Source organism: Podarcis raffonei, chromosome 16, assembly GCF_027172205.1.
Source record: "Podarcis raffonei isolate rPodRaf1 chromosome 16, rPodRaf1.pri, whole genome shotgun sequence".
NCBI classification, from domain to species: Eukaryota; Metazoa; Chordata; class Lepidosauria; order Squamata; family Lacertidae; genus Podarcis; species Podarcis raffonei.
Genome location: NC_070617.1, coordinates 16,427,719 through 16,453,639, shown reverse-complemented (window position 1 = coordinate 16,453,639; position 25,921 = coordinate 16,427,719). Strand labels below are relative to the sequence as shown.

The window sequence follows — 25,921 nt, the reverse complement described above, 5'->3', positions numbered from 1 at the left end:
ATCTTTGTCTGTTTGGCACCATCAGCTGTGCCTGGCAGTTAACGTGTTGCAAGAGGACAAGGGAATGCCCCAAAGGAGATTATAAAAACTGGAGATAAAAAGAAGGGGAAACAGATTGGGGGGTGGGGGCAGACCAGAAGTGGTGGGGGTGGCGTGGAATCTGCAATTATTTTTCTTAGCATTAGTTACAATGGGTTAAGGGATCTAACCTTTTATGAACAGTGTGTGTGTGTGTGCGCGCACACGCAACATGTTGCGCAACATGTTGATCGAGCATTCGTTCTGATCTATCATCTATCTATCATCTATCTATATCTATCTATCTATCTATCTATCTATCTATCTATCTATCTATCTATCTATCTATCATCTATCTATCTATCATCTATCTATCTATCTATCATCCATCTATCTATCTATCATCTATCTATCTATCTATCTATCATCCATCTATCTATCTATCATCTATCTATCTATCTATCTATCATCTATCTATCATCTATCTATCTATCTCTCAGAACAAATGTTCATCCTCCGCACTAACTTAATGCAAAACTGTACAGAGTGAAGCTTAATAAAAGGGTTTGTAGGGAACAGCCTACAGATGCCTGCCTGTCTTTAGGCCCAGGATAGCAAATGCTCCCTCCCTCTGCAATTGTGCATCAATGGGACGAAGAGCCTGGCGTTTTGCCTAGTGAAAGCAAACAGCCGGGCAGTTCTGAGAAGTACTGGGAGGACGGTACAGTTATGTAACCTTATGGAAACAATGCAGCCTCGGAGGAATAAACTGCTCCTGGAATACGATGTGCAGGAAAACATTGCTGCCTCTGTGCCCCACCTCAAAGGGCGGGTCCGTGCGTGCGTGCTCTTTCTAGAATGCACGCGGCAATCTGAGCACGGTTGGGATTGTCATAGAAAATATAGGGGATTTGGCTTTTGCTGCCCAACTCCCCTAGGGACTGAGTCCCCCTAAGTCCATGATAGGTCAGAGATGAAGGGATGGAGGCAAGATCCATAGAAAGCAAGGCAGATCTTTATTTTTTTTTCCTGTTGCATCAGAATTGCCTCCCCTCCTTGCAAGGAGGTAGGAGAGGCCCCGAACAATGGTGCACAAGCCTCTGCAAATACTTTTAAAATTGCCCACCCTGTACCCCAAGACCACCTTCCAAAACATCACAAGAGGAGGCAGTCTCCAGCAGAAATTTGAGAGTGTTTCTTCTTTCCTGTCTGCCAGGGTCCCTGATAATGACTTACTTGATTGCATTTTCTGGGTAGCCTGGCCATTCCTTTGAGATGATAAATACTTTAGTTCCTGAATCTCTTACACATATTGATAGTTTGCTTAGCAGATAACTTGCCAGACTGTACTTGCAGGGAGGTGTAAGCTGCTACAATCAAAGACAAATGGAAAGCTTTTCCTATTTCCTTCCTCCTTGCAGAGAAATATTTGAGGTCAATTTGGGAGAGTCAAAATGGCTTCAGGGTTGCTCTTCCTGTACTATTTCAGACACGTGGTTTCTATACTTATGTATGTGTTTGCCTTGTACATTTATGAACATTTATTCTACATTTGAGACCTTAGAATTCTTATAACAGGATTGCTTTGTGTTGGTGTTGTTTTGCTCCATCTGAATTGCTTACTGTCTCGGTAACACATATGACCGTCCCAGGACCGTATAGCATCTGGGCTATGTGCTTGCAAAACGTTGGCCTCTTTGCTCCGGTGCCTTTCAAGAATCTTCTGGAGCATGTGGGACATGCATCCCTGTGGCTTTTGGCTTCAAGCAGGCAAACGAAGGGGACCTGGGCCAATAGCTGCTGGAAAAACACACACAAATGAATGGTCCCAGAAGATGAAATGGGAAGGAAACAGAGCGTTGCAAAGATTTGCACTGGCCAGCTTTTCCAAAGAATTCAAGGCGCTGGGTGTCTATTGTAGGCTTAAAATATCTCCTGTTTATAGCTGCAGGAGTCAGTGGTGTAGCTCTGGGGTGGGAGGGGTGGGACTGGAAAGGGGTCCCTTTTAAATGGACCATTAAGGGGCAGTGATGGCTGCCAACCTGCAGGACAGCTTAGAGCCTGCCGGATAGCTCAGTCGGTGGAGCAGGAGACGCTTAATCTCAGGGTTGCGGGTTTGAGCCCCACGATGGGCAAAAAGATTGCTGCATTGCAGGGGGTTGGACTAGATGATCCTTGGGATCCCTTCCAATTCTGCAATTCCACGATTCTGTGTCTGAGCCTGACTCCAAAGCAGATGCAGTATTAGTTAGAACAGGTGTTTTATTTTATAATGCCCTTTGTCACGCTCCTGGGCAGTTTACTGGAAAGTTATCAGAAAGAATATAACTGTGTCATAAACTAGAAGGCCTCAGGATGATCAGGAACGCAGGATGAAGGGATCTGCAAGATTAGATCTAAGTAGTCTGGGAAAGTAATAAAAGGCCTTTGGCCAGTGTGTGGAAAACACAAATGAGCTGGATCCAGACTTCCATTCGGTGAGCTTATAGAGCAAACCTACAGAGTTTTCTACTCAACTCAGTTCAGTGGGTCTTGTTGCCATGTAATGGTAGACAGGATCCCAACCCCGGTCAAAATTAGACAGGATCCCAACCCCATCAAAATTAAAGGCTCTGTTTCCCAACTCACTTAGGTTGCAATCATAACTCCACTTACCTGGGAGTAAGCCCCACTTAATTCATTGGGACTGGCTTCTGAGTAGATGAGGTTAGTCTGGATAAAGAAACTGATCCGTAGTAAACTGACCACTACAGTTTCCTTTGAAAACAAGCTTAATGTTTACTAGAACAGATTTTCTTTTTTCATTATTCTGAATTACATTTTATATCCCATCTCTCCCCTCATTTTATTCTCACAACAATCTTTCGAGGTAGGCTAGGCATTTGGCTGTCAACTTTCCCCTTTTCTTGCGAGGAATCCTATTTGGAATAAGGGGATTTCCCTTTAAAAAAGGGAAAAGTTGACAGCTATGGCTAGGCTAAGCGAGGGGTGACGAGTCCAACACCAGCCAGTGAGCTGCATGGCTGAGCAGGGATTTGAACCCAGAGCTTCCCAAACCTAGTCCATGCCAGCTCTAGCATGGACAGATCTGCTGTAGACCTCCTAAAACATACAGCAAAATGGTGGCAACTGAAACGCATCGGGCGCCAGCGGTGGTGTAGCGATTAGTGTGTCAGGCTAGGGCATGGGAGACCAGGGTTCAAATCTCTATCCTTAGCCTAACCTACCTTACAAGGTTGTTGTGTGAGGATAAGGCTACTTGCCACAATGGCTGTGCTCTACCTCCACGGCTGGAGCCAGTAATGCTTTTGAACACCAGTTGCTGGAAACCGCAGGAGGGTTTCCAGTCTTGTGTTCGACTCCTGCTCATGGGTTTCCCACTAGGACATCTGGTCAGCCACTGTGAAAAGAGGATGCTGGACTAGATGGACCATTGGTCTGTTCCAGCAGGCTCTTCTTTGGTTCAAATGTGGGCGAGCGTCACAGGAGGTGGCTCAGTTTGCAAAGCACACCTAGTCAAGGTCCAAGAGGCAAGAACGCATCACCCGCCTGGGTGCTTGATAGCTGGTTTTGCAGCTCTGACTGGGCTGCTAAAACCGGAGGTTTCTGACATCCCCGGCACTGCCTTTGGTTGTGGAGGTGGGGGGGGGCGGGGGGCGGGTTCATTGGCGTTTTCACGAGTCTGCTGATGCTTTCAGCCAACCCATTTGGCTCCCCCCATGCCGCAACTTCCTCTAGAGAGAGCTAAATCAAGGTTCTCTGCTCCATCCGGAACAGACTGTTCCTTTTTGCGCTTCCTGCCTCCGGAAACTCTTCTGCAGAATTTGGGGTGGCAGCAGAACAGACTCCAGACAAAAAAAGTGTGGCAGGGGTAGCTCTACAGAGGAGAGATGCACAATAGGTCAAACAACTGCTTTCATGGGGCTGGTTTAGCTTTGACTTGGGAAGAGTGTAAGCTTTCAGGTCTCACAGAAATCAATGCTGGACCAAAGGGTTTGGTGACGCTCAGAAGCTTGCACGCTTCTGTGCTGACCTAATAGAAATTTTGTTACGATTTCACCCCTTCTTCCCTTTGCTTCTTGCTTTCTCTCTATTCTTCCTTGTATTCATCATACACAAATCATCTTTTCAAACGCTGCTGCCTCTGACTCCAAGCTTTTAGTCGTGCTACTCTTTATGTGCCAGCATAAAAACAGGGGTTATATGAGATCTAAACAAAACGCTTGCCAGTAATCTAGCTGATGCTTTGAACCGATTGAAGTTTCTGAGTCGTCTTCAAGGGCAGCCCCACATAGAGTGTGTTGCAATAATCCAATTTGGAAGTTCCCAGAGTTAAGAGTGGAAAGATTTGACAGGGAGAGAAACTGAAATCATCTTTCACCCATCTCTACCACTAAGGCAGCTCCTAAGATTCTCCTACTCGGCCTTCCTAAGAAAAGTTACTTAGGAAATTTCCAATACTGTATGGTGCTCTCTTATCAAGATAGCTGCTGCCCTAGCAGAGCCCCCCTCCCCCTTTAATTATTAAGATTATTTCCATATCAAAGTCTCTCACCTCAGTTTATTCTCACAAAAACCCTGTGTGTTGGTGAGTTAGGTCGCTGAGAGAAAAGCACTCTGTGTAAGCTAGGAATGTCCAAAATCCGTTTTAGGGGCCTAATCTGGCCCCCGCAGGTCAATTTAATATGTCCTGAGGTAAAATCCTAAAAAAAAAGCTCAGCAACTCACACATGTTCACTTCATCAAATCTGGCCCTCTTTGAAAAAAAATTGGGCACCCCTGGTGTAAGCTCCTCTGTACTCTGCCCTTGTTCCTTCACACGTGTCCAGGACTGGGTTGCCTCCCTAACATTCAAAGCAGGTTTTTCAGATGTGCTTTTCAGAACCAACCTCTGGGGCCTGATCCTGCCAGACCATGACTTGCACCACGTGCAAAAGATGACCCTGTCAGTTTCTGAACACTTCCCACCATGCTTCAGGGCAGCATCTGACACATGCCAGAGGGCAGCAGGACATGTGGAAATGCCACATCCTGCCAACAGCCTGCTGAGGGAGAACCACAACAATTTTACCTGTTGGAATCAGAGGATAACCCGAGGAATTTGCTCCTGGGCAAGCAAACATCACATTCTCTTGGGCACACGTGGGTCACTCCTGGGCACAGAAGGCAGAGGCAGCAATTAAAATTAGGGCGACGCACACTGGAACTGACAAGGCAGACAGCATCCCTGGAATGGCACAGAGGATGTGAGGAAGCCACAAAAGGATGATCTTCACACCTGTCCCATCCAGGTGAAAGCAATGCCTGGGTCTTGGGAGGCTATTCTCCTTGCTGTGGGAAGCCCACAAGCAGGCCAAAAAGAATACAGGCGTCTCATGTTGCTCACCTCCCAGCAACTGTTAGTCACAGGTACATCGCCTCTAAATGTGGAGGTTCTGTTAAGCTACCATTGCTGTTGCTGGACCATGAATTTGGATTACTGCTTTCCCCAGCAGGGCTCCTGGGACCTCATGGGGACAGGCAGAAATTCAACAGGCATAGTTTTCCCTGGCATGGGGGTACAGTGATGGTGAACAGCTTCACCCGTTGAATTTGGGCCTGATTCACTAATGCGAGCGGTATAGGAGTTCTGCAAGGGAAAGATTTGGACTCCCATCTGCCCCAGCCTGATGGGAGTTGGAGTCCAAAACATCTGGACAGCAACTGGCTGGGGAAGGCAGCTTTAAGTGCTGTTACATTTCTCGTTTATGCCTATTTTCTTAGCAGTGCCTGTGATTTTTATTCAATGATGTAGCCCACTGAGTATATCAATAGAATAAAATGAAACTTGCACCCCCCCCACTTACTAGGGATGCCCCCTATTTTCTGGTGCTGGATCATTGTAGATTGGCAGCCCCATTTGTACTTTTTAACATCTCTAGAGCTTCCGGACTCCAGCTCCCATTTTCCCTCCCCATTGGCCAAGTGGGGAGGGCAAATTTTTCAATGAGTGGGTCGGGCCCCCTTAAAGTTCCATGGTGGCCGTGTGCACACACTGACGGGCATACATGTGTCACGTGTGCAAGCCACAGGGTGTCTGCCCAACACAACACATCTGCATGTCCCGCAGTCCCATGGTCATAGTAAGGTAAAGGTAAAGGGACCCCTGACCATTAGGTCCAGTCGTGGCTGACTCTGGGGTTGCAGTGCACTTTATTGGCGGTGGGAGCTGGCGTACAGCATCCGGGTCATGTGGCCAGCATGACTAAGCCGCTTCTGGTGAACCAGAGCAGCACACGGAAACGGCGTTTACCTTCCCGCCGGAGCAGTACCTATTTTATCTACTTGCACTTTGACGTGCTTTCGAACTGCTAGGTTGGCAGGAGCAGGGACCGAGCAACGGGAGCTCACCCCATTGCGGGGATTCGAACCACCATCCTTCTGATCGCCAACTCCTAGGCTCTGTGGTTTAACCCACAGCGCCATCCGCGTCCCATGATCATAGTTAGGTAGGATATAAACGTATTAATTTATATTTAATTTTCACTTTCTTCTGTGTATATTGTAATGTTCTCTTGCTGCTATAGCCATTGGCCGAGGTGAATAAAGTTTCTATTCTATTCTAAAACATATTAAACAATTCTCTCTCTCTCTCTCAGAAACAAACAAACAAAAACCCTATAATTGCCTGTGTGGATGAGTCAATGCTGCTGAAAGATTTGGAATGGTTACAATTTTAGAAGCATCCATTTAAGGGGAAAAGTTTGGGATTCGAAGTTTCCTGCATCTTGCCAAGGCCTTAGCTTGTGACTTCCCCCCGGCCCTCCTTCACCCCCCGGCCCTCTGCCTCTCTGTCCATTAGATAAACTTCCTGCCATTTTGGATTTGAGTTGAAAACAGGAAATGGTGCAGAGTGGGGCAGTCTTTCCACAGAGAAGAAGGAAGGGTTTTAATTCCAGACAGTTTCCATGTTCTATTCGAGGGCTTAAGCCTCTGAGAATACTTGGAAAAAGCAGATATAACATTAGAGGACACAGGCTTATTTAAGACTATATAGAACACCTATTATCAGTAATGATGGCATCTACAGGTGGATAATACTTTTATTTTTCCTAAATCTTTACTATTTATAAAGGGAATATTTGTATGAGTTAGTACTTTATCAGACCCTCCAAGTATCCCTATTTTCCAGGGACAGTCCCGGATTTACAGAAGCCGTCCCGGTTTCTGATTTGATTCTAGAATGTTGTGCTTTTCCTTGGGATTTCCCTATTTTCATCAGAGAAATGTTGGAGGGTATGTCTGATTATTACTTTGGAGCCGAGCTGTATCTTTGTACTTTCTTCCTTCCAGGCTGTGACACTTTATCTTTGATTTTCCTCTTTCTTTCTTCTTGCTGTGTTTTTGTTAACACAGCCGTACAGTACCTTGGAAATGAACGGAATCCGTTCCAGAAGTCCGTTTGACTTCCAAAACATTCAGGAAACCAAAGAGCGGCTTCTGATTGGCTGCAGGAAGGTCCTGCAGCCAATCAGAAGCCATAGAAGCCCTGTCGGATGTTTGGCTTCCCAAAAAATGTTCGAAAACTGGAACACTCACTTCCGTGGTTTCAATTGGTCAGGAGCTGAAACGTACGAGTACCAAGGCGTTCAACAACCAAGGTACGACTGTATATCAATATTAATATTTTAGCAGAAAAGCTAAGGCAGTTCTAGGCTGCATCAACAGAAGTACATTATCCAAATCAAGGGAAACCATAGTACCACTCTGTTCTGCCTTGGTCAGACCCACCAGGAGTCCCTTATCCAGTTCTGGGCACCACAATTTAAGAAGGATGTTGACAAGATGGAAGGTGTGCAGAGAAGGGCGACAAAAATGATAAAGGGTCTGGAAACCAAGCCTTGTGAGGAACAATTGAGGGCAATGGGGATGTTTAGCCTGGAGAAGAGAAGTCTGAGAAGGGATACGATAGCCACCTTTGAATACAGGTGACAAATGTTTTGCTTGGAGCAAAACACGCATTGGTGGAGCATTGCAAGCCCATTCTGCCTGCACCATTTTCTGGCCACTTCTGGGATGTGGCAATGCACACAGCCACACACATATTTAACACATGTAAAAGTGTTAGCTGTAGCTGAAGTACCATCACATGCAAGATGGAGCAAGCTTGTTTTCTGCTGCTCCAGAGTAGGACCCAAACAGATGGATTCAAAGGACAAGAAAGGAGATTCCAACTAGACCTTAGGAAGAAGTTTCTGAAGGCAAGAGCTGCTTGACAGGGGAACAGGCTGCCTCAGAAAGTGGTGGGCTCTCCTTCACTGGGGGTTTCTAAGCATAGGTTGGATGGTCCATCTCTGAGGGATTATTTAGTAGCAATTCAGGTGACCTTTCTCTGTTTCTATGAAAATACTTTTTTAAAAAAAGGGAGGGGCGGCTATAATGGGGACCAGAAAGCCAGTTCTGTGTCAGATTAAGTAGTGTTTGCGTCTCTCTGCAAAGATTAACTCTGGACAGCTTGTGAAAAATAGGCTCAGCTCAGTTTGGGGGAGCCAGGAGACGAAGAGGTGAAGGGAATCCTGCGCAGCACTTGAGACTGCTGGGTGTGGGGAGATAAGCACATCTGTGATCAAGTTGGAGCCTCTGCCAGGCCTTGTGTGGTGTGCAGATAAGGGCCTTGGGATCGTGTTCCTGCTCTCGATCCCTCCCCTCGTTCCTATCAGGGGTGTGTCCCAGGGCTGGCCAGGACTTTCTGCACGTAGGCCTAGCTGAAGAGGAAAACAAGGGCGAGGGAATCACGCGGTAGTGGGTGGGGACGGGATCCGTAACCAGCCCTCGTGCAGCAGGTGCGTTTCATCCAAACCCTTCTCTGGTTTGTCAACAGCCGTTTGCCAGACGCTGCTCTCCCTTCCAGGGACAAGAGGCAGGCAAAAGTGATGGTGGCTGTGCAATGAAAAAACAGACTCCATGCAAAACGCTGCTCCCAATCCATCAAACTGGACTAAATGAAAGCAGATTTCTGCCGCAGTCAACTAAGCTATTGCATTATTTGGCGTGGTGGATTTGCATCGATTCCGCAATTTGCTGGTTCAGCAATGCTCTTCAGTGCTGCTTTATTGTTCCCAGCCTGCAAGGCTGAGTTCCCACACTCCTCATTTTAGAAACAATTCATGGTACATTACAATGGTACCTCGGGTTACAGACGCTTCAGGTTACAGACTCCGCTAACCCAGAAATAGTACCTTGGGTTAAGAACTTTGCTTCAGGATGAGAACAGAAATCGCGCAGCAGCGGCGTGGCGGCAGCAGGAGGCCCCATTAGCTAAAGTGGTGCTTCAGGTTAAGAACAGTTTCAGGTTAAGAATGCACCTCCAGAACGAATTAAGTTCTTAACCTGAGGTACCACTGTACTTTGGACCTGAATCTGCTTTATATATGAAGCCTGTCCCTGAATCTCTTTGTCGTGGGTCTGAAATTCAGAGACAAAGATAGGTTTGGAGGATGAGGGTCAAGTTTACACATGTCTCTGCGTGCTACAGAAATAAAATGGCGATGGGATGTGATACTCAGCAAAGGCAATCTTTGCATGCCCAGAGGTACTCTGTGTCGTCACTGCATCGTTGAGGCACGGCCAGGTCTTGGCCCAGGAATTAAGTAGCAGCTTCTGTCCAAATCAAGTGCTGCTTGCATTTGACCATCAGCATAAACTCGTCTCTCCCTGCGTAAGTGGTCTGTGAACAGGAATGCCTGGCCTCCAGGTATTCTTGGAAAGTGTTTGCTCTTCTTCAGCTGCCACCAAAGGAAAATTCCATTCCACTGGAAACAGTGACGTTGCTCCACAGCCCTCGACACACCCACCTTGACCTTCCCTCAAACCCCCTGCCCTACGATGTCCCCAAGGAGGAATCTGACCCCAGCAGGAAAGCTTTTCTCGCTTTTTTGGTAAAGGTTTTTTCCCCCTCCTCCTTTTATAATGTATATAAATCAGAGAGGACCGTTAAAACAACAGAGGAAAATTAAGAGAGGAAAAGCAAAACTATAACGTAGACAAATAGAATGAGTGCAGTTGCACATGGGTTAAAATAACAAAGTCCAAGCGAAAAATATCAGCATTATCTGATTTTCAACTCTAGTTGCAGATTTGCCAGACTTGGTGATGAGGGTTACCTTGAAAAGGATGGTTCCATTGCGTATGTAATAAAGGAATGACAAATCGTACGAAAAGTGCCTGGAGGTTCTGGTCGAAATCTCAAATTTTGCGTAATTTTCTCCATTATAGCTATATTCCGGCGGTACCAAGCATTCAGTTTAAGATGCCGGGCTGTTTTCCATTGAGCCACAATTACTATTTGAGCTGCCATGGTCAGATATACGACCAGTTCTTTTGACAATGTATCTACACTGGTGCCATCAAAAAATATTTGGCAACCTTAATTTTGGACAGCAAACAATAGTTCCTTTAGTCCTATTTCTGTCAAAATTAAATCATCAAAATCTTGCACCAACTTACATTCCCACCATAAATGATAATAGGTTGGCAGAGCAGGAGACACGTAATCTCAGGGTTATGGGTTTGAGCCCCAGGTTGCGCAAAAGATTCCTGCATTGCAGAGGGTTGGACTAGATGACTCTCGTTGTCCCTTCCAACTCTACAGTTCCATGATTTCATGTACCAAGTTTATTGTGACACAACTACCTCGATCCTGTTCATACCCCTTCTGCTTTGTGATGTCCCCAAAGAGGAATCTGGCCACAGCCTGACACCCAGAGCCCCCAACAGCAATATGTCCTTTCCAGTTTCCATGAAATACCAAACAGCAGCATTGGGGAGAAGAAATCGTGGGAGGCAGGGGGAGGCAAAACTAAACACAGTGTGGTACAATGGTTAGAGCGTGAGCCTAGGAATGAAAGAAACCCAGGTCTAAATCCCTATTCACTGAGTGACCTTGGATGAGCATCTCTCTCTCCCTCCCTCCCTCCCTCCCTCTCTCTCTCTCTCTCTCTCTCACACACACACACAGAGCCTGGCCCACCTCACAGGGTTGTTCTGAGGAACAAATGCACAATTTATTTATTTTATTTTCCTATGCTGCTAATTATGGAGAGAGGCAACAGCAGCGTGAGGCGCAGATGCCTCAACTGCAGAACATTTTCATTCAACCATCTCTCCGACTCTGGAGATTTCAGCAGGCGTTGCCCACCATAAGGGATAGGAACTTGGAATTCTATCAAGCCTGGAAGATTGTCACGAGAATTTCCTGCCCCAGTGCTCTAGTTACAGGTAGGTAGCCGTGTTGGTTTGCCGTAGTTGAAACAAAATTAAAAAAAAATCCCTTCCAGCAGCACCTTAAGAGACCAACTAAGTTATTGGTATGAGCTTTTGTGTGCATGCACATGAAAGGTCACTCAGTGAATAGGGGTTTAGACCTGGGTTTCTTTCATTCCTAACCACTGAATCTGAAGAAGTGTGCATGCACTCGAAAGCTCATACCAATAACTAACTTAGTTGGTCTCTAAGGTGTTACTGGAAGGAATTTTTTTATTTTGTTTCTGCCCCAGTGCCACATTCTGGGTCCCTTCAGAACTGTGGCACACACACAAATCTGCCTGTTGGGGGAAAGGTTGTATATCAGCAGTTGAGCTTTGCATCTCTGGGTAGGAATGTTGAAACCCTGGAGAGATGCTGCCCGTCAGTGCAGGACACACACTAAGCAATGGTTTGACTTCAGTGTAAGTTTGGCCCTTTCACTCAGACCTACGGTGGTGCGTATTGCTTCACACACAAAGTGGGAAGCAGGAAGAAACAGCTCCCTAAGTGCGTGCAGTCAGAAATTTACCCCGGCCACCTCCCCTAGAGCACAGGAACATGAAATCCTCGAAGTGCGTCAGCAGAGGGGTCAGCCAAGTAGGGCTGGCGTTGTCCGGAGGCCTTTGTCAGAAGCAGAGCCCAGATGCCAAGGATGGCAGCTTGTTGACTGTACAGAGTTACAAACTCTGTCCTTCTTTTCACACTAGACCTTCCCCATCACTCTGTCCCCTCGTCCGTCATGCGTCTGGCGCATTCCCAGCTGCCAGAATAAAGTCCAGGGCACATGAAGAGCCCTGCTGGGTCAAAGTTGACAGTCAATCCTGAATCAGTCCCCAGTTTCTCCAAATGCTTCTCGTCACTTTAAAACACACAAAAGACAACATGGGACATCTTTTACACCAAGCAATTCAAATTTTGCATTGAGCGGTGGGGCTGGGGCTGGGGCCTGATTTGGCAACCAAGGGACTCTGCACAATTTCTCACATTTTTCACATCCCGTACTCTGCAATTCTTTTTTCTGTAGAAAAAAAATAAAGCAAGAATTTGGCAGTGTGGTGTAGTGGTTAGAGTGCTGGACTAGGACCTGGGAGACCAGGGTTCAGATCCTGACTCTGCCATGAAGCTCACTGGTTGACCTTGGGCCAGTCACTGTCTCCTCTGCCTAACCTACCTCACAGGGTTGTTGTGGGGGTTAAATGAGCTCCTTGGAGGGGAAAGGTAGGATATAAATGCAATTAATAATAATAATTTGTATACCGCCTTCTACCCATAGATTTTAGGGCAGTTCACAGCATAAAATTACGATATAAAAACACAAAGTATATAATGGAATCAGAGTGCAGAGCCCTTTCGCCCCCTTCTTCCTGTTCTTCTTCCTCGCCGCTTTTGCACAATCCACTGCCTGTTCCTTCCACTATATTCCAGGGGTGCATTGCTTTTGTTACAATGGCATGTATTTTTATGTTTTTAAATTGGAAACCGCCCTGTGATCCTTGGAAGAACGGTATAGAAATTTTAATAATAATAATAATAATAATAATAATAATAATAATAATAATTACTACTTTCTCTTTCCAACTTACAAAAATCAAAAGGAGGCATTTTTAGGTTGCAACTAGTCAGCGCTAAAAGTCCCAGCAGCTCCCCTGGTCTTGTGTGATGGTTTCCCCCCAGCCAAACTTGCCCTTTCATCTGCTCTTCCCAGAAACGACCTACCAACATTTTGCTTGTGGCTGTTTCATTCGGAGCAGCAAAGGCTGCATTATGAACCTAAGAACCTATGACAAGCCTGCTGGATCAGGACAATGACCGCATCTAGTCCAACATCCTGTTCTCACAAGGACGCAGGTGGTGCTGTGGTCTAAACCACTGAGCCTCTTGGGCTTACTAATCAGGTCAGCGGTTCGAATCCCCGCGACGGGGTGAGCTCCGTTGCTCTGTCCCAGCTCCTTCCAACCTAGCAGTTCGAAAGCATGCCAGGGCAAGTAGATAAATAGGTACCACTGCGGCGGTTTAGTCATGCTGGCCACATGAACTGGAAAGCTGTCTGTGGACAAACGCCTTCTCCCTTGGCCTGAAAGCGAGATGAGCGCCGCAACCCCATAGTCGCCTTTGACTGGACTTAACTGTCCAGGGGTCCTTTACCTTTTTTAAAAAAACCTGTTCTCACAGTGGCCAACCAGGTGCCCGTGGGAAACCCACAAGCAGGACCTGAGCCCAGGAGCAAATCTCCCCTCCTGTAGTTTGCAGCAACTGGTATTCAGAAGCATCACTGCCTCAAGTTGTGGGGTCAGAGCATAGCCATTGTGGCTAGTAGCCATCAACAGCCCTCTCTTCTATGAATTTATGTAGCAATTTGTTCAATTTCCTTGATGTTTTCCTAACATTATATCCGAGCTTTCACACAGAGTAAAAAAGCCATTTCCGGAAATATAACAGATTATAGCTCAAGTCTGGTGCTCAATTTTAATTTTTTAAATTTTTTTGCTTCCAGGAAAAATCCATTTGTGAACAACACGGAAACAAGCACTAAATAGGCACTACGTTTCTGAAAGCAGCTTTTATGTCGTGTGAAAACTCAAACATAATGCAGAAATGAAGAATTAAGGAAAGTATCGGGGATACAGAATACACTGCTGTGCGAATGCAGCCTAAAGATGAGCAAACCTTTCGGCTTTGTTGTGAGTGGGAAGCCTCAGGAAACTGAACGAGCCACGGGGGGAAGTGTGGAAACTTTTATTGCAATAAAATAATTTATATGCAGACACATGTATTACACACGCACACTGTAAAAAGGAGCGGCGTTTTAAAAACTTGCCAACAGGCAAAAATAAAGGGAAGGGCTGTGTCTTGCAGCAATCCTACTTTAGAGGAAAGTCCCTAACCTCAAAGTCTTCTCTTTATCCACTCATCTGCTTCACTGAGACTTTTAGGGATTGCTTGAGAATATGCTGCAAATCAGGGAGCTGGTTCAAAGAAAGGACCTTCTGAACCAGATGAAGGATTCCTAAAGGGAACAGGTGGGATGCTCTGCTTGTCAGTGTGTCAGGATTCCCATTGGTCACAAACACTGTTCCCAGGAGAATCATTAGGAGGAAGCAGAAGACAGTGTATCTTTGAGGCTGAGTGGCAGGGCAGTCTGTCCCAGAAATGTGCATGGCCTGCTTGCAGTGGTTGGCCAGCTTGTTTCAATTTGGGGGCTTTGTTTTTTGTTAAAGGAAGAGGGGGGGTACCTTTGTCCATATTGCATTTTAAAGACAGGATGACACCCTTGAAAACTATAAGACCTTTAAAAAGTCCTTCTTCTTTAGCAGCTGATGAATGGCTCCAGGAAGGTGGGGTGAGTATTTAGCCCAGCTGTGCTTGCAAAAATCCTGATAAGGGTTAAATATCACCGGGGGGGTGGGGGGGGATAGCCCCACCATCTTCAACAGTTATGCCTGAGATGGGAAAGTTGTGGATGCAGCTGGCAGCTCTCAGCCAAACCAAAGTACAGCACCGAAACCTCGTTGCTGATTAAAATACAAGTTAAAAATCGGGTTTTGTACATCTCAAAATGTGAACTTCTATGCACAGGCGTTCCACAGAACAGGGACTGTGTCCCTTCACCAGTTACAGGCTCCAGAGGATTGTGGGAGATTCTTGGCAACTCTTTGAAGAGGCTAGCTATCTCCTTTGTCTCCTATCCATCCTCTTCATCTTCAGCAGGGCTTCACAAAGTCAAAAGTAGAAAAGTGGAATTTAAAACCGTCTCGTTAAAATACTTTCCAAAGAAAAAAATCTGTATCTTTGGCATCCGTTTGGCACTGCCTTCCGCACAAGAGGAAAAACAAACGCAAGGCCTCGTTACAAAAGAGAAGATCAAACGAGAGGAATGTTTTTTGCTGTGAATTAACACAGCAGATAAAAGTCCCTTTCAGTGTCTTCTGGAAGGATTCCATTTCCTTCCTAGGCTCAGGAAAGAAAGACAGGAGTTCACATGCTCTCCTACTAAACCCAAGGGGACCCACATTTTCCAGAAGAAAATGGAGGAAGCCGAAGATCCAACATTCCTGTGCTGGTTTTGTCAACAGGTGCCCACAGAGACACAAACAGAGCACCCAGGGAAGAATGGATCAGCGATGCCACCTAGAGGCCGAATGAGCAGAGGTTCCGGCAGGTTCCGCTTGTGAAGGGGCCCCACAGAAACCAAGCAGGAGCCCATCGGAAGAGAGACAGCTTGTCCATCCAAGGACCCCAAAGGGGCAGCAGAAAAGGCTCCTCAGTGGGGGAGAGATGTTTGGGGTGCTTGTGAGACGCACCTCCCTGTTTGCAAACCGGGTGGGCCGCCCTGTTTAGTATATGGCTTCATCTATGTTGTCGTCGCTGTCGCCCCCGAAATCTTCACCGTTGTCGAAGTAGGACATGATGTAATCTGTCTCCTGTTGAAGAAGAATAAATGGGGGCAGCGGAGATGAGATTTTAGAACAAGGTTCAAATAACAAGGGGATTCCCACTCAACATTAGGAAAACCTTTCTGAGGGTAAGAGCTGTTTGTCCGTGGAATGGACCACCTCGGAAGGTGGTGGACTCTTCTTCATTGGAGATTTTTAAACAGAGGTTGGATGGCCACCTGCCAGGAATTTTTAGCTGTGATTCCTGCATTGCAGTGGGTTGGACTAGATGTCCCTTGGGGACCCCTTCCAACTCTACAGTTCTCTGATTCTATGAACCTGGTGCTCCTCCAGATGTTCTGGACATCCTGGCTTTCCGAGGTTTCATCAGATGTGGCCCACACACTGTCTAGCTTATCCTTAAGAACTAGAAGCACAATCCTTTTTTTTTTTTTAAAGGAAACAAAATGTGAATATCTCGTGCCTTGAATTCGCTGGTCAACGCTGATTTCCCAGCTTTAAAAAGTGCAGATATCCAAAACCCTCCTGCCAAATGGATCCCAGTTGGATGACTCTCCGAATTTTAGGGAGCAGAGAAACCTTTTTGGGATGGCACCGCACACACTTTTTTAGCTAAGGCAAGAAGTCTAGTGGTGGCGTTAGCAAGCGGGGGTTGTGCAGGGAAGGAAGCCTGAACCTGTCAACTTGAAGAAATGGCAGGTTGCACCTCTTGCCAAAGACGGGTCTGTGTTTTTGATTTTTGTCCTCCATACCTCCTCAAATTCTTCCTCGTCGTATTCCTCCTCCTCCTCTTCCTTCCCCTCTTCTCCCTCTTCTTTCTCCTCTTCCTCTTCAGACGTCACCTCCTCCTCTTTCTTTTCCAAAGTCTAGGAAACAATTGAAAAGTATTAAGACACAAGCTTATTATATTACAATTTCAAGGGCAGACTCCTAGCGCTGACAACAGGATCTGGGACCCAAAGGAACCATCACAAGAACTGGGTGAAGGGGGTGGCGGTCTTGATTCGGCCTCCTGATCTCCATCCTATTATATACAACTCGCTCCCGACTTGCGATGGATCTCACCGGCTCTGGTTGATTCAAGATGAAACTTCATTCGGTCCAAAATACAGCAGTCAGATTAGCGGCTGGGGTTCCGTTTAGATCTCACATATAATCCTGACAGAGCTGTTTGACAGTTGAACAGATGACCTAGGAAAGTGTTGGGCTCTCCTTCATTGGTGATTTATAAACAAGAGCTTGGATGGTCACCTGTCAGGGATTCTTCAGCTGTGATTCCTGCATTGAATGGGGTTGGACTAGATGACCCCTGGAGAACCTCCCCACTCTACAATTCTGATTTACCCCCTGTTCTAAAACAGCTACACTGGTTGCCAGTTCATTTCTGGGCCTAATCCAAGGTGCTCACAGTAGTCTTTAAAGCCCTGAACAATGCAGGCCACAGATATCAGAAAGACTGCCTTCTTCCCTACAGACCAGCCCTCTTGGTAGCTCCTCTGCTTTCAGAGGCTCAGGGATGGTGGTTATGACCCAAGAGGTCTTCTTTGTGGTGGCCCCTAAACTGCGGAACTCCCTCTCTGTGGAGGTCCGTCTGGCACCTTCACTGTACAGCTTTTGGAGAATGTGGAAGACACACCTCTTCACCCTGGCCTTAATGTTTCTGAAAGCCAGTTGCTTTAAACTACAGGGGAGGGCAAAAAGTGCTCTTGTCTTGGCTTCCCAGAGGCATTTGGTTGGCCCCTGTGAGAACAGGATACTGGACCAGATGGACCATAGGCCTCATCCTGCAGGCTCATCTTATGTTCTTACCTCCAGCTTCTTGATGGCTTCTTCTTTGTCTACTGGCAACTGAGTTTTGCGCCTGGGGGTAAGGACGGTGGCTCCTGTACCAAAAAGAGACCATCAAGTTACCGCAGAGAGAGGACAGCAGGATAAAAGCTGGAAGCTGCTTCTATACCAATGCCAGACCATTAGTCCACCTGGGACATTCCCAGTCTTACTGGGAGACGCCACTGGGGATTGAACCCATGACCTTCTGCACACAAAAGATGCCCTACAGCCCTTGCATACATTTATATCAGCACACCAACATTTCCTGAAAGCTGCCCATTTTCCCCCAGGCATAATTCAAGGCTCCAACAATCAACCATGGGAAAGATCTCAACATTTTCGCTGTTCCCCTCCCAAAGCTACAATTCCCAGAGTGGTTTAACAATCAACCCCTCTTCTCAGGGAAATCTGGGCGTCGTAGCTCTGTGGGGAATTTGTGGCCTCCTCAGCACCCTTAAACAAACTACAGCTCCCAGAATTCTCAGGGGGAACCCACAACTATCTAAAGTGGTATCATAGTGCTTAAAATATGTGGCGCGAATGTGGCCTCTCAGCTCACAAGGGGCAAAAATGAGAGTTCTGGGTTCATCTGCTTAACAGAAAGCCATGGCATGTCCCAGAATCCTCTGCAACACACAGGGGTTCTTTGGCACATTAATGTGGCAGGGGCAGAAAACTTTGAAAAGTGGCAATTTATAAAATCCTAGTACGGTTAGGCCCATCGTACCCAAGAGACCACCATCTTCTCCCTCTCCCTCCATTTTGAAGACCCACCAGCCAAGGACATCCTCTTAACATGATCATTTCTGCACCAGGTTTGGGCATCAAGGGCAGAAGGTTCTCTCAGGCCCTGCTTGCCAGTTACAAGACTCTTTCCCACCTTGGATTTACAGAGGCCTCAGCTCTCTTTGGAAGGGTGACAAACTCTGCCTGTCTGAACTCATCTCCCTGGCTGAGGATTAAACCGGGAAAGGGTGTGGGAATTCTGAGCGGAAATTTGTCACTGAATTCCCCATAAAACTGAACAGTAAGCTGCATAAATGGGGACTTGGGCAATTCAGGAAAGGCTAAATGGGTTTTTACAGGAAAGAGCCCTTGTAAACTGGCAGAGGCACCATGGTACAGTGGGCAGAGCTTTAGGCTGTGCACACATTACCGGCTTAAAACGTGGTGGGGCTGTTTCCACCCCCTCTGTTTCAAATCGCATTTGCACACTGTACACAGCTGGGTGTGTGTTTCCAAATTGCCAAGTCGCTGTCTGTCCACACACCAGCGGGTGGGGTGGGGGGCATGGCTGTTTTCACAGAGGCTGTGTGGTGCAGTGGTTAGAGGCTCTCAACCTAACCTACCTCAGAAGCTTTTCTTTGGGGAATTATAGGGACAGAACTACCTAAATTCTATAGAAATTTATTTATGTATGCAACTACAGCAGCAAGAATACTACTTGCCCAAAGGTGCAAAGAAGCAGAAGTCCCAGCAAAGGATATAGAATATACAGAAATGGCAAAACTTACCAGAAGAATAAGAAATCAAGATAACAAACTCTTATCTTGATTTATTTATTTACAGATAAATTGTAAACAGATAAGAACATTGACAGGATTATTGTAACAACCTGCAATTTCATAAGAGTATATATTTAAAGTAGATAATAAAAATGAGCAAATTAAATGAATTTGGATATTTAAAAATAAATTTTAGGAACCGCACAAAGAGGGGGAAGGAAGTCAAACTTTGAAATGTTAAATTGATTGTAAAACTAATGAAATGTATAAACCTGAAAAGTATACATAAAAACTTCTTTTAAAAAAGGAATATATAAATGCAAGAAATAAATAAGGCTTACACCTTCAAATCAGATCAAAGCTGGCCTGCTTGCGGGGAGATGAAAAGGCAGCTTTTCACAACAGGATAGATATGGATTGTGGCTGATAGTGTGTGCACATTGCTTCCTAAACCAGTGGTGGGGGCCTACTGGATGCAGATGCTTAAGAGCTGGGTGAGCAGAGTGCTGCCATTTGAGGCACAGAGATGAAGGGTCAAATCCCTGCCCTGCACCTGGCCTGCACCTGGGCAATTGTGGGGTGGGAAAGCATAAAAGTCAGGAAAGGGGGGTTTCTGTTGCTGCTGTTCTGACTTTAGCTTGAACACGGAGAAGTACTTACTTTGCTTTTTAATCTTCCGCACCCGGATCTTTAATTCTTGGGGTAGCTGTTTCCAATCTGCAAAGATAAATAGACAAGCAAAATTTAACTACCGTATTTTTTGCACCATAGCACTCACTTTTTTCCTCCTAGAAAGTAAGGGGAAATGTCTGTGCTTGTTATGGAGTAAATGCCTACGGGTGGCATGCCTACGGATTTTCCTCTAAAAACTACGTGCGTGTTATGGTCGGGTGCGTGTTATAGAGCGAAATATACGGTACTTGGGCACACGTGGAAAGTCCGGCTGGATTTTCTTATAAAATCCATCACTTCTGTACTTCAGAGCCATTCAAAATTCCGAATAACATCATTTATTTACCCCCAAAAAAATCCCCCCCCAAAACCCCCAAGTAGGAATTTTGCCTTGTGCTCTAAGCAGGGAACTCTATCTGCCTATACTCTACACAGGTCTCATTCATCCCTGTTGGCAAGGTGGGCTGGTGGAATAATGTGAGGTGGGGAGACAGGATCCTACCTAGGCCCTTCAGTGTGCGCTGTTAATATGGGGGTAATAACATCAGCCTAACTCACAGGTTTGTTGTAAGGGCTGCAGTTGGATGATGCATATGGAATGCAATTGCACCCTCCAAACCACCTCACAAATAATGACTAACTTAGGTTGATTAATTTCAACGGTTCCACCCTGCATGCAACTTACGTCTCATCCGTTTCTGTGTCGCTTTTACTGTTTCATGGTATGTTTTCATCAATTTGTACTTGCATTTGTTTTGGGGGTTTTCTTGAAATGGAAAATGATATATAAATATCTTCCAATATATTTATGATATCATGATAGGCAAGGAGGGAAAGGAGTCCTTGAGGCTGGTCTGGGATGTGCAAATATCCAAATGAATACAACTAAATAAAATATTCCCCGACTTACCAGGACTCCACTCAATGGCATTGTCAACAGGAGTAGACATCTGATACTTGTCGGAATAGCGTTCCACATCTGGAAAATGCAGGATGCAGACAGGTTTCAAGAAACAAGCCAGTCTACCAACCCACACACAGATGTAGGGACTTGACTAAACTCGGTGTGGCTAACTTGTGGTTCTCTTCATGGGCCGGCCCTCTTTACACACCAAAACTGCCTCCTACCTGCCCCCATATGCAACAGGCCCTACCTTATTCCTCCCCTTACCTCTCTGCTCTTATGAATCGAGACAGGTTTTGTTCCAATGAAGGCTTCCTCAACCTCGGCCCTCCAGATGTTTTTGGCCTACAACTCCCATGATCCCTAGCTAGCAGGACCAGTGGTCAGGGATGATGGGAATTGTAGTCTCAAAACATCTGGAGGGCCGAGGTTGAGGAAGCCTGTTCTAATGGTCTCCAGCATCCTCAGAACAACAAAAGAACATAAAAGAGCCCACTGGATCAGGCCAATGGCCCAGCTAGTCCAGCCTCCTGCTCTCACTGTGGTCAACCAAACACTCCTGGGAAGAACAGCAGCAATGCTTGTGCAGTTTCCAGAAAACACTGTTCCCAATCTAGCCACTGAAATTTCCCACCAGGTCCTACCCACATATTCTCAGGGCTGTTTAGAGACCCCAGAAGTGTGCTTTCAAAAGAAGAAGAAAGTTCTTGATCCTCATTTTGTGTGTGCCCAGATCCAATTCCTCAAGTGGTCACTGTGGAGCTCAAAGAGCCTTGATTCTACGAGTGAAACCAGAGCCTGGAATTTAAAAATATGTTTGTCGAAGAATGAATGAACAGTTCCTGAAAGCTGCCCATCGCATCTTATGATCCTCTCCTCTGGGCTTTTGCTCCTCCGAACAGGAAGGTCGCCCAGGCTGGTGGATCACAGCAGAAGATCTCTGCTGTGCTCCGCTGAACACAGGTCTGTATTTAATATCAGCTTGGCCAATGACCTCTTGTCAACATAACCTGAAGCTGGCTTTAGGCCAGTGAAAACCAGCCACTCGATAGGGATCTAGGAATCCTGAAATTTAGAGAGATTTGGAGTTTAGAGTCACTGGGTTTGCACACACTGATGACACCAAGTGGCCTCAGGTTAACAAGGTGTATATGACACCACAGATGAAAAGGATTTTACAACCCAGAGAAACTCGACTTGGGGGGATTTTGCAATATCTCCGGGATGCACCTGCCTATAGTAACATGTGCAGAGGAGGGTGATGAAGGTGATGAAAGGTCTGGAGACCAAGCCTTATGAGGAATAGTCGAGGGATCAGGGTATGCTCAGCCTGGAAAAGAGGAGACCGAGAGGGGATACAGCTAAGCAACAGGGAGGTGGAGGAGGAGGAGGAGAAGAAGAGGAAGAGGAAGAAGAAGAAGAGTTTGGATTTGATAGCCCGCTTTATCACTACCCTAAGGAGTCTCAAAGCGGCTAACATTCTCCTTTCCCTTCCTCCCCCACAACAAACACTCTGTGAGGTGAGTGGGGCTGAGAGATTTCAAAGAGGTGTGACTAGCCCAAGGTCACCCAGCAGCTGCATGTGGAGGAGCAGGGAAGCGAACCCGGTTCCCCAGATTACGAGACTACCCCTCTTAACACCACACAGAAAGGAGGGATTGAAAAATGGGAGTGAATCTGCTCCTGTTTGCCTGTCACTGCCCAGTCCTCACAGCAAGGTCTGGGAATGATGCGGCCAGATGATATAGGTCACATCAGCACCTTACATTCAAAGCACGATGGTACCACTTGAAGCAGCCATGACTTTCCCCCAAAGAATCATGGGAACTGTAGTTTGTTAAGGGTGACAAGAGATGGGATACCCAGAGTTCCCTGGGAAAGAGGCATTGATTGTGAAAACCGCTCTGGGAATAGACCAACAACTTGGGTGGCCTTAAAAGAAGGATTAGGCAAATTCACGGAGGAGAAGGCTACCAATGACTATTAGCCATGATGACGATGTTCTGCCTCCAGGCCCAATGCCAGCTGGTGAAACCACTGGAGGGGAGAGGGCTCTTGTGTTTGGGTTTCCCATTAGAGCATCTGGTTGGCCACTGGGATGCTGGACTAGATGGGGCATTGGCCTGATCCAGCATGCTCTATTTATGTTCTTATGACTTCCAACATTCATGACTGACCCTTCCCCCTCCTTCAAAAAAACAAACCCAAAATTCCCATCGGTGAACGTTCTGTGACTCTGAAACAGGTCAGCCAATCTATGGGGTGGGGGTAGCGATTAAAAGATGGCAAACTATTTTTGCCCGTTGATATTTAAGAGGTGGGTCAGCTGTTTTACTGTCCTCCTAGCAGAGGAGGAATTCTGCATTCTTCTTGGCTGGTGGGTTTTTACGGTTGTTGTGTTGTTGTTTTTTTACCTTTCTTTGGTGCAGAAGGCTTGATGAAGTACGGCAGGTTCTTCATAGCACCCCTCAGTTCTTGTTTCAGGGCCAACATGTATTCAACCTCCTCTCCCGTTTGCAGTGGAACAGGTTTATATTCTAAGGGCTGTACAGGGAGAGGCAAAGAGACATGATAAGGTAACCTGCCTCCCAGGGTTGTTGCGGAGATGAAATGGGAAGGGGAGAGAACCATGTACGCCACCTTGAGCTCCTTATAAATGCAATAAATAAATATGGAAAATTTTATTGGATAAATTAATATGTCTGATTTTTCCAGACAACCCTGCCCACCCCACCCTCTGGCAAGATCAAATTAAGAAAAAATGTAAAATGGATTACAGTATAAATAGAAATAACACCACGCAGCTACCCTATGAACAGTATTTCAGGATTCAGGTTACGTTTATTTAAAGCACAATATATTCTACTGGTAGGATTATAAATATTCTATTTAACATAATATTTGATCTACTATAATATTCAATACTACAGTTTCCTTTAGAGCATTCATTGTTTTATATAGCCTATTTTATTTACCGTATGTTTTAAATCAACATTGCTTTGGTAATACACGTTTGATATGGAATGTAAATAAATATAATAAAGGGGGGGAGAGAAATTAAGAAAAAGCAATCCAGACTCACAGGAAACAGTGGGGATGGTTGGAGGGTTGGTGGGGGCAGAGCCTCTCCCTTTCCGATGCCCACAGCTTCAACGTTGAAGGTCATGTGACCGCCGCGGCCCCTCCCTCTGCCGCCTCTTCCAGCCATGATTGGTCCTCTGGGCAGAAAAAGGTACTGATGGTCTTAGGAGAGGTATTGTCAGGAGGCAAAATCTGTCACACAATATAAGGTGAGAGAAATAAATTACTTTTTATATCTTGCTTTTTTGCCAGACCGAGTCTCAGTTAAAACAACACAGATAAAATACCAGGGAGCAGGCCCCAGAGGAGGGGGAAAGCACAGGACATACCGTAATTTTTGGAAAATGAGCACTTGTTGCAGAAATGGTCCTAAATTTATCTCATTATTATGAGATATATGAGAATTTAATTTATGCTGGATTAGACAGATGTTTGGCCTGCACGGCAGTTCTGAAGCTCAGTTGTGGTTACAGCATTGCCGTGTAACGTAGCACGACAGCATGTGGCCAGATACACACAGCCGAAAGAGGGAGCAGAGTCATGGGGCAAAGGTGACTTGCACCTTTAATACTTGTGTAAGGGTGCAGGGGGACGCGGGTGGCGCTGTGGGTTAAACCACAGAGCCTAGGACTTGCTGATCAGAAGGTCGGCGGTTCGAATCCCCACAACGGGGTGAGCTCCCGTTGCTCAGTCCCTGCTCCTGCCAACCTAGCAGTTCAAAAGCACATCAAAGTGCAAGTAGATAAATAGGTACCGCTCCGGCGGGAAGGTAAACGGCGTTTCCGTGCGCTGCTCTGGTTCACCAGAAGCGGCTTAGTCACGCGGGCCACATGACCCGGAAGCTGTATGCTGGCTCCCTCGGCCAATAAAGCGAGATGAGCACCACAACCCCAGAGTCGGTCACGACTGGACCTAATGGTCAGGGGTCCCTTTACCTTTAAGGGTGCAGGAGTCCTCACTTTTGCTTCTCTGGCCTCTCTACCTGAGGTGGTAAAGCTGACCGTACCAACAAGCTGACTTTAAGATGCATCCGAAAATCGAACCAGTTCCACATTAGATGTTTACACTCTGGACCTGTGGCATTTGGATCGAGCCAGCCCACCGTGGGACACACGCACACAATGTCACCCACGCCACGCTGGGCGACTTGCCCTTCGGGATGGCAGGCTGTCCTTCAGAAGCAAGCCGTAGCTGCAACTGCAAAAGGAAAAATGAGCCGTAGCTCAGCGGCGGCGAAGCCGCTTTGCATGCAGAACTTCCCAAGTTCGATTCCTCGGTGGGAGGGCAGGAAGTGTCTGAGATCCCGGAGAGCTACAACTGCCAGTCAGTGTGGACAATATTGAGCTAGAAGGGCCGGGGGTGGTCTGACTCGGTGCGAAGCAGCACCCTGGGGGGGGCTCCCCTTTTCTCCCTTATTACCCCATTAGTCCCTCTCCTCCACCAAGAGATGGGCGGGGCTCCTTCCCAGGCCTCTCATTGAAGAATGGACCGGACCAGCTAGTCCATCGATCCAAGACCTCCCCCCTCCCCGCCTTTACCTCAGTTTCCCCTTTGCAAGACCCACGTGGGGGCGGGGTGGGGGGAGGCAGCGGCCTGCCGGGTCCTTCGAAGCCGGATACGCAACGTTCGAAAGGGGCGGAGCTCCTCGGCGCGCGGCCAATAGGGAGGAGGGTAGGGAGGAGGAAGAGGAGTGGCTTAAGAACTTGTGAATGGGGAGGGTGTCAAGCTGATTTTTGTTCCCTTGGAATCATAAATTATTATTTTTGTAATTGGAAGGAACCCAGATGGTCATTTAATCTAACCCCCCTGCAATGGGGGAGTGGGTGGAGGTTGATCTCTCTGTATAGATGCAATCAAATCACGCAGCATGTGTTTTGGCTGGAAGTAAGTGAAGAAGCTACTTTCTGTAACCTTACTCAGGAGTAAGAGACATAGGGGGCTTACTCCCAAGTAAGCGGATCTAGGATTGCAGGTTTACACAGAACAAGTCCTTCCTAAAAGGTGTCGACTGCAACCCGTGCCTGTGTAACATAGGGTACTCCGCTGAGCACAGAGGCGCTTACTTCCGAGTAAACGCGCAGGGGATCGGGCCGCACCAATTTTCTCTCTCTCTCTCCCCCCCCCCCCCAGAAATGGTTAACCGAACTGCAGCCTTGGATCGTGCATTTACCTTGAAACCAGCGATTGGGATTTACTCCTGAGTAGACCTGTCAGCAGCGCGCAGTTAATTTATC

General features: G+C 46.6%; 1 protein-coding gene across 2 annotated transcripts; it reads right to left on the bottom strand.

Moving 5' to 3' along the window:
- Window positions 1-14,021: 14,021 nt before the first annotated feature.
- On the bottom strand, window positions 14,022-25,319 carry POLR3GL (RNA polymerase III subunit GL). Of its 2 annotated transcripts, none has more exons than XM_053368166.1 (8): window positions 25,226-25,319; window positions 23,689-23,879; window positions 23,021-23,150; window positions 20,613-20,681; window positions 19,691-19,747; window positions 17,505-17,578; window positions 16,448-16,561; window positions 14,022-15,722 (listed from the first exon to the last, which is right to left on the bottom strand). In XM_053368166.1, the coding sequence occupies exons 2-8, from the start codon at window positions 23,812-23,814 to the stop codon at window positions 15,636-15,638; spliced, it is 657 nt and encodes a 218-aa protein (XP_053224141.1). In that variant the 5' UTR covers window positions 23,815-23,879; window positions 25,226-25,319; the 3' UTR covers window positions 14,022-15,635. The 2 variants fall into 2 exon arrangements, with proteins under 2 accessions (XP_053224141.1, XP_053224142.1); XM_053368167.1 differs by lacking the exon at window positions 25,226-25,319 and adding an exon at window positions 24,250-24,360.
- Between the last annotated feature and the right edge of the window lie 602 nt (window positions 25,320-25,921).